Source organism: Monopterus albus, unplaced genomic scaffold (genome assembly GCF_001952655.1).
Source record: "Monopterus albus unplaced genomic scaffold, M_albus_1.0 scaffold26.1, whole genome shotgun sequence".
NCBI classification, from domain to species: Eukaryota; Metazoa; Chordata; class Actinopteri; order Synbranchiformes; family Synbranchidae; genus Monopterus; species Monopterus albus.
In genome coordinates this window covers 2,255,682-2,263,869 of record NW_018127906.1, presented here as the reverse complement: position 1 = coordinate 2,263,869, position 8,188 = coordinate 2,255,682, and the positions used below count along the sequence as shown (strand labels likewise).

At 43.0% G+C, this 8,188-nt stretch overlaps 1 protein-coding gene across 1 annotated transcript in view; it reads right to left on the bottom strand.

The window, feature by feature from the left end:
• Window positions 1-1,150: 1,150 nt before the first annotated feature.
• prdm6 (PR domain containing 6) overlaps window positions 1,151-8,188 on the bottom strand; it is a 120,044-nt gene continuing 113,006 nt past the window's right edge. Inside the window, 1 exon segment of the mRNA XM_020595337.1 lies at window positions 1,151-4,949. Coding sequence (XP_020450993.1) covers window positions 4,835-4,949 — 115 coding nt within the window. The 3' untranslated portion in view covers window positions 1,151-4,834.

Genomic DNA, 8,188 nt, shown 5'->3' with positions numbered 1-8,188 from the left:
GCTCAAGTCCATCCTCTGGACACCAGTGAACAGAAAGTGAATTTGCTCAGAGCCACTTTATTTCACCTCAGTGCCACTGATCCGGCACATTAAACATCCCATAGTTTGTATTGTCCTATATACAGCGTTGGGTCGATCTGAACAAACAGCACCGTGATGCCACTGAGGAGACGTCTCACTCGGGAAGAAACGGTTTGACTTTTAGTAACAAACACAAGTCTGTAGGAGTCTGAACAGCTGTGTGACCTGCACAACACCTGGAGCCAGATGTATAAAACCCTGTGTAGACTAAAGCTGTGTGTGCACTAAGAAATGAGCATACACACAGTTCTCAGATTTATAAAGACGCACGTCCACCTAGTTCTACTTTAGAAATCTCAATAGTATTTGGTGCACGTGCATGAGCTTGTCTTCCACTCTGGCCATAAATAAGATGCAGTCACGCCTTTAATCAGTTATTTGTGTACAGAAATAGTCTCTGATCACATGTTACTGGACATGACAACGAAAGCAACGCTACAGAGGAAGTGCTACTTCAATAAGTGTGAAATTGAGACGTTCGAAGAGGTGGAGAAAGGAAAAGACGACCTATTTGTTTCTCAATCCAGGGATTGCAAACAGAAGAAAATCTGCTGATCAACAAAAAATAAATAAAAATAACCAATGCTGTCAGTTCAAAGCGGAGGACCGTGGCTGAGGTAGAAAAGAAGTGAAGACGGTAAGACAGAGGCAGAAAAACCCATGTGCCTACAACCAGAGCATGAAGGCAACAGGAGGAGGAGCAGCAGCTGGTGCATTATCACAAAACGCCCTCTGTCACCTCACAGCCGCACTGTCAGGACCTGCAATGATGCCAGAACAGTCGTCCTTCCGCACGACCATCAGGCACAGCTACAGCTATTTATAGAGCGTTGCAATTTATTCACACACCTGTAAAGGCTTATCGTTAGGTTGCCGATGTCTCAGTCGTCAATAAACAAAAATGAATTAATAGGGCCGCCCCCTTATAGTCAGCTAGTCGAGTCATTAGTCGAGAGACCTGTCAGTCGACTGAGACTCTTCTAGTCGAACCTTTGTGCATTACAATAGAAGGCCGGTAGTTTGTCATCTTCTTCTCCTCATTTTGCTGTGCAGTACTGCCCCCCATCTTCTTCTCCTCATTTTGCTGTGCCGAGCAGCAGTTTGCTCAGTACTGCCCCTTGTGGTTGGGGGATACCCACTTCAACAGTGACACTGTCCGATACATGGATCTACATTAAGGTCAGATCCGTTTAGCAAATCCCAGAGTGAGGAGAAAAGGACAACAAACCCACCAGGATGAGCCACATAAAGGTGAGATGTTTTCAAACATCGTGGTCCACGTTTACGAGAGAAAAGACTGTCGTCACCAAGTGGCTGGTTTTGCCTGATGTTAGTGAGTCTGGTTTGTTTACCCATCTCTGTTAAAGTGCAACACACAGCTGTTTACCGATGTTTCTTCAACATGCATCCATCTGAATGGGACTAGGAAGCTAACTGCCTGTCTCGTTATTCTGACAAATCCATATGGCAGCCCAACGTTATTCATCGTCACTTTACCTATTGCGTCATATGCAGCTGTCTTCTATAGATTTTTAGATGCTCAGAAATATGCTCCTGTCCCTCTGGCATTTAAATACTGATGTTAATGAAATTAATGCCACTTGAGTTACTGAAGGTCTAGGCTGTGTATGTTTGTCAAACATATGTATGGAAAAAAACGAAGAGTCGCACCGAAGAGCCGACTGACAAAACCCTGTCGGGTACAGACCTAAGTGAACACTTTATATAACTTAGAGTTGGTCTAAAATGTAAAAGAGGGAATGTGACATCAAAAGAAACATTTATCAGGCCAACATAAACGCAGTGTTTAAAACTTTATGAACTGAAACATATATAAACAGCTACACATAATGCATGGTGTTTAAAATAAGCCGTCTCGCCTCATTTTTCATATCACACCTACTGGTCTGAAGTGTGCGTGAGGTACACACACTCTTCCCACACAATCTGTGCTTATACACGGGAGTTTGTGTGTAGGAAAAGACGTACGCATGGTTTTTGTGTGTACGCATCGTTTATGCATCTGGCCCCTGGTTTTATCGCCAGGTCACAGAATCGATAAATAGCTTCAAGAGGTTCATTTCAAAACCCAAGTCCACTCCGACGAGCTGGGGGAAACAGAATCAGACATTCTAGCACTGCACTTTCAAACAGGAAACACGTCTTGAAAAGTGTATTGTTGCTTCATGTACGTTACAACGTAATACAGAGAAACTGATGAGAGCTTGTTGCTCCAAATTAGAAGCTTTTATAGGTTTAACTTATGAAAAGGTTGGAACAACACAATTTGATCCAACAGCATGGCAGCAGACACTAGAACTGCTCAATACATTAGAGGTAATTTGGACAAAAAACAAATAAATGACTACATCAACCGCTGGTCAACAGTTTGTAGACTCTTACAGACGGCTGCGCGACAAAAGTGAAACCGTTTCGCTGCAGTGAAACGTCTGAGTTTTGATTTGTAGATTTACACCCACCGGGTTCAACACTGTTGGTCTTTGGGAGCAGAAGTTACAGTTTTCAGATTCTTGTTATTATTATTAAAGCTCTTTTAACTCAGGCACAAAATCCTATTTGGTGTTCACATAATAACTGTGCTTTTACCCTCACTCATCTGAATACAAAGCGTACTGTACTGACAGGACTATTTACACATCTGGGACCGTCGTGAATGGATCTACTCTGGGAGACGAGATCCACAGCCGAGCCCTGTTTGGACTGTTATGATGTTTGTGCTTCAGATGATCAGATGTCATCTTTAAAAGTATGAAGCCTGAACAGGTGGAGCAGGATGTTGGAAATGTTTACCCTGAAAATGTTTTAAATGTGAACCGACTTGGACAAAGTGTAAACACGTGCTGTGTCTACTCCTATTTATCACATTTCCCTATGAACTGTGGGATTATTTCTATAAGAAACCACCATCTCCCTCCTTTCCAAACTTCAGAGCTGCAAAAATTAAATTATCATTTTAACACAACAGTGCCTGAAGCATGATATGAGCAAGAAGATAAATATAATTTGTCTCTTTAGTCCTTTCCTTGTCTTTCTCAGTCTGCTTGCTTTGGTTGCGCCCTCCTTTGGCATCGCTGCTGCAAAAAGAACGAAGAAACCGAGAAGTAAAGCTACACACAGACAATCAGTCTGACTTTTTTGGTATTTACTGTTTTTGTCCTGGTTTCAGATTAAAGAGTTTTCTTTGGAGGGAAACCTGACGGGTCCACGACAGCCTCCGATAAATATCCTCGTCCCCAGTTTGTCAGTCCAACTCCTCAAAGTTCTGCTTGTCTGATGAAAAATGGATCTTCGGTTTGGTTGACTCAGGATTCTCTCCAGCAGGATGAACGTGGCTTTACTGTCGCTGGTCTCCAGGCGTCGTCAGTCAGGTTGGTCAGAACTGTCAGACTCCGCTCACACTGAGACGGCTAAATCTGCAAATGCTCTCAACGAACAGAGTCAAAGTTCAGGTAGTGTTTCTAAAGATCTCCGTCCACACTGAAACACCAGGACGTCATGTCTGTCTGCTGTTTTCTCCAGCAGCACCTGTCACGACTTTAACAATGACCACCTTATGATTTAGTTGTGCTCATTGACGTGTTTTGTTTCTGCTGGTCACTGAGTTCTGGCTCATTAATGCTACCTGTTGATTTGCTACTGGGACGATGAAATCAGTGTTTCCTGATCTGACTTAATCAATATAAAGACAGTTTAATGATAACATCTGTAACCTGTGACAGGTCTGCTGAAGTTTCTCACTACAAATAATTGACTGTAACGTCACAAACTAGTGTTGGAGTTCTAAAAGCTCTACGTTTGTCTTCCACACTACAGCAGAGCACAAAGTGATTCCTGAAGCAGCTTTCATGTGAACCAGTCACTGCCCCTAGTGAGTCTAATAATCACAGACTCAGGTTACAGCCACACAAATCACCTGCTGTCCTCACGTTGTGAGTTCTGCAGCGACTACAGCACTGTGCAAAAGATTTAGACACTTTAGATGTTTAGGTCCTTCTCCATCATCTGGACCATCTGATCAGATCATCCCGCAGCTCACACCTCCACCGGAGTCATAAAGCACTATGTTCAAAAACCAGAAGAACCAGGAGTCCTGCAGGTGATGGTCTGGCCCCCACAGAGCCCTGATCTCCACATTATGGAGTCAGTCTGGGACCAAGAAGAGACAGGAGACACTGAGACAGCCTGAATCCACAGAAGAACTGTGACACTGTTGGAACGACCGACTCGCCAGGTACCTGGAAGAACTGTCCACAGGAGGTGATGTGAACTGGGGCTGCTTTAAAGATGAAGGGGATTCAAATAGTGGTCTGGCTTAGTTTTTCTCTTTCTTGCACTTAATAAATAAAACTATTCCTGGCATTACTTTTGAAAACATCCTAACCTTATTTTAAGTGCCTAAAACTCCTGCACAGTGCTGTGAATCTGTACTGACACAGGCCCTAGTTTCATTGTAGTGTCACTACAAGAATATTAAAGGTGGGGAAATAAAGTAATAACAAAAACAAGAGTTGTCTCTGAGGACAGTGACAGAAAACCAGCGGTCTGGGCAGCGTGGACTGAACACATGGACGTTTCAGTAGCACTGATGCACCACTAAAGTAAAACACGAAGCTGGTTTCTCTTTGCTTTTTGTGAGAAAACTGTCAGCCTAGTGTGGACGGAGAGAAAAAGATGCATTTTCAAATTTAGCTGCCTTAATGTGGATGTGGTCTCAGTCGGCACACAGTCGGGGTTAATCCACCTCGATGGACTCGCTGCTCTCGTTCACTGGTTTACACTCGTTGGGAAGTCGCTGATGGCGGCTGAGCTGAGTGGCCTGTGTGAAGCTGCGGTCGCAACGCTCACACCTGACACACCCACACAGAGAAACAGAAACACAGACACAAGACATAAGAGACTGGATTTAGTTTAAGAAGTTTCACACAGAGAAGCTCATAAAAAACACAAGGCCACATTGTTGGAGAGAAAGAGAGAGAGAGAGAAAGAGAGAGAGAGAGAGAGAGAGAGAGAGAGAATGACACTCAAATTGCACAAACACACACACACACAGCTCCCTGTTAACTCTAATACCCTGTGACAGTACAAAGTGTGTGTGAGGCCGGGCAGAGCAGCAAACTGTAATTGTTGCCCTGATCTTCACAACCTGACCAACAAATTACACACACACACACACACACACAGTCCACCTGTCAATAATCTATCTAGCAGGCTGGGAGGGTATTCCCATCTCACACACACACACATCCAGGCCTGATGAGGAAGCGTCGCTGTCACTTTTAATATAAAGAGAGAAGAGAGGGAGCTTTTAGTCTGAGCTGGGGGGGTAAATGTATATGTGTGTGAGGGGGCGGCTCTTCAAAGAGAAGGCTGTGCTGAGGTATTGGGCTTAACAGCCCTGAAACAAGGCTAACACGCTGTTAGATGGGAGGAGAGGGAGGGAGGTAGTGTCAGAGAAGGGAGGAGAGCTCAGCGCCACTGTGGACTGAACTGTGGATATGTGGAGGCTCTCTAACCTGGTGTTTTGCTCATTAAACCTCATAATCACATTATAAACAGTCAGTGTGTTTACAGTTTAGTGACCCGAGGACTGTTTAGAAAGGAAACCGAAGTTAAAGCAGGTTAGTTTTCTGCTGGAGGTGGGATTTCTTGGCCATGGAGATTTGTTTCTCCTGTTTTTACAGTGATTTGGATTTAAGTTTTTCCTGACACTTGTGCAGCCTCATATCAATGAGCAAAAGTCAGAACAAACCATTATAAATAAGAGGAATTGTTTACACACACAGTAACAACATGCGCTGTAGTTAACTGATGGGAGAAGCTCCAGCTTGTTGGTAAACTAGAACCACGTCAAGAGCATAGTTTCAACAGAAACACAAGTGAGCTGCCTGTCTCTCAAACCATGTGGCAGCCTGACGTTATGTATCGTCACTTTAAATAGGTCACAGTTTTACCATTTCATCATATGCAGCTATTTGTTTGTGTTTTACATAAACAATTGACAATAACAAAAATTATTATTTTAAAATCCTTCCTAATGTACACTGAAACCTGCAAAGGGTTAACTGTAAAATGTCAAATTTATTCAGCTTGAGAAAATGCAAAATGCTGCAGTTTTAAATGTTGGCATGACTGGGCAGCAAGCTACAGTAAACAATAATAAACAACAAACACTGTCAATGCACCATGCTACCAGCCTAAAGCACTCTAAAACCTTATGGAACAAGTTCTAGTTCAGATCTCATCACTTCCCATCAGTTGGTGGACTCAGACGTCTATCATTCTTTCTTTTAAATGACCATTTACTTTAAAATACAACCGATGCAGTAACACAAAGATTCTGAATCCATCTGCTACACTTGGTTTTTCTTCATTAAGACAGAAGGAGAGGAACTGAAGGATCTTCCCGTCATTCAACTGATTCTAGTTGATGTTATTACAAATGCATGAAGGCACAGTGGTGCACAATGAGTGTTTGCATGTTGCAACATACGGGCTTGTAAAAATTAAAGTATTTATTCTGGGAAGACTTCTTGCAGATGGCTCTTTGAGTCCATCTCATTTTGTAAATTTTCTTACAGCACAAGGAAAAGAAAACAGACCTCTGACTGAACTGCCCCTGAGGTGGACGTTCCTGCTCTGATTTGTCTCTCGATCTACCAAAGCACAACAGCTACTGACATCAAAGCTCCTCTGAAGCTTCTCTGTCACAGCAACTTATCCGCCAGGGCAGACACGAAGACGAATCTGCTGCACAACAAAGAGCGGCTGCAGTCCGCTGGTGATCGACCAGCTGGCGTCAGTTAGCGGCCGCCGCCTCCTTTTCTCAGCAGGGAAAAATAGCGTTGAGCAGCTTGTCCTGACAAAATGACAGAGGCAGCTTTAATCACTTTCCCTCAAGGATCAGTGAAGTTTCAGCTCACCTCTTATCTTAATCTCTTCTGTACAACCGGACAGAAGGGGAAGTAAACAGGCTGTGTTCAGACTGATAGAAACTGAAAGACTGACGGGAGCAGAAAGAGGCTGAAGGACAGAAACCACCAGAATTGTTGTAAGGCTGCAGAAGTTACTGTGGCTGCATTGTAAAATATAGGGTTTCTCATTTACCTGCTTTGTTTAGTGTTACACATCTCTTTGGTACGTATACCGCTGTTTACCTGTCTATGGAGGAGACATTCATATTAATTAATGCCGCAGCGGTTCGTTGTGCTGTCCACTTGTGACAACACCGGCAGCAGTAGGTGTGCATATTCATGAACTGTCCTCTCATTTTTAAGAAGAGGCTCTTTGGTTTTATTGTTCTACAATAATTTGACTATTTGGAGTCATGAGGCATGCCAAGCTAATCTAGAGGTACCCAGGATCAAACATTAAATGGCTGGAAATGAGAAAAATGAGACTTAAGGACTAAAATTCAGATGATTGGATTTGAGAATTTTAAAGATTTTTTTAAAGACTGCTCAAAACCCTATTTACAACATTAGATCTTTATTTTTGTTTGGTTCCCAGCTGCACATCAACTGCTCATCTTTAGTGAACAGCTAGTCTCTAACTCTGTCCCTTGGCAGTTTGGAGAAGAAATCAAACATCTAGCTCCTGAGGACGGAGGAAGAGCTGACTCATCTCAGTGAATAACTGGACTTAGTGATAATAGGCTGATCATGTTGAAGTGGGAACAACTAACTACTTATATGATGCTACTTCAGGGCTGTGTCTCACTATGATTTGTTAAGAAACCTGTCTCCGTTTCATGATTCGTTGTGTATTTTATTCAGCTCTACTGTAGGCCAGCCATAAAACTGCTATTTGTTGAAAATACACTGTAACTTTGTTACAGCGTCATCAAATCCAAAACTTTTGCTGCAGCTCACTGTTGATGCTTTGAAACTCAACTGTGAATTGTGCTGAATCTCCAAACACCAACAGTGAGCTGGGGAATTCTGGGGATTTGGAGATTTTGCTTAATAAAGTGCTGATATCACTTGTAGAAAACGATGAGTAGAACGCTCAGTGACGTACAGACTTACAGCTAAAGAGAGCAACGCTGATAAAATTTCAAACATTTGCTCACTGCTGAAGCCTGACTCGA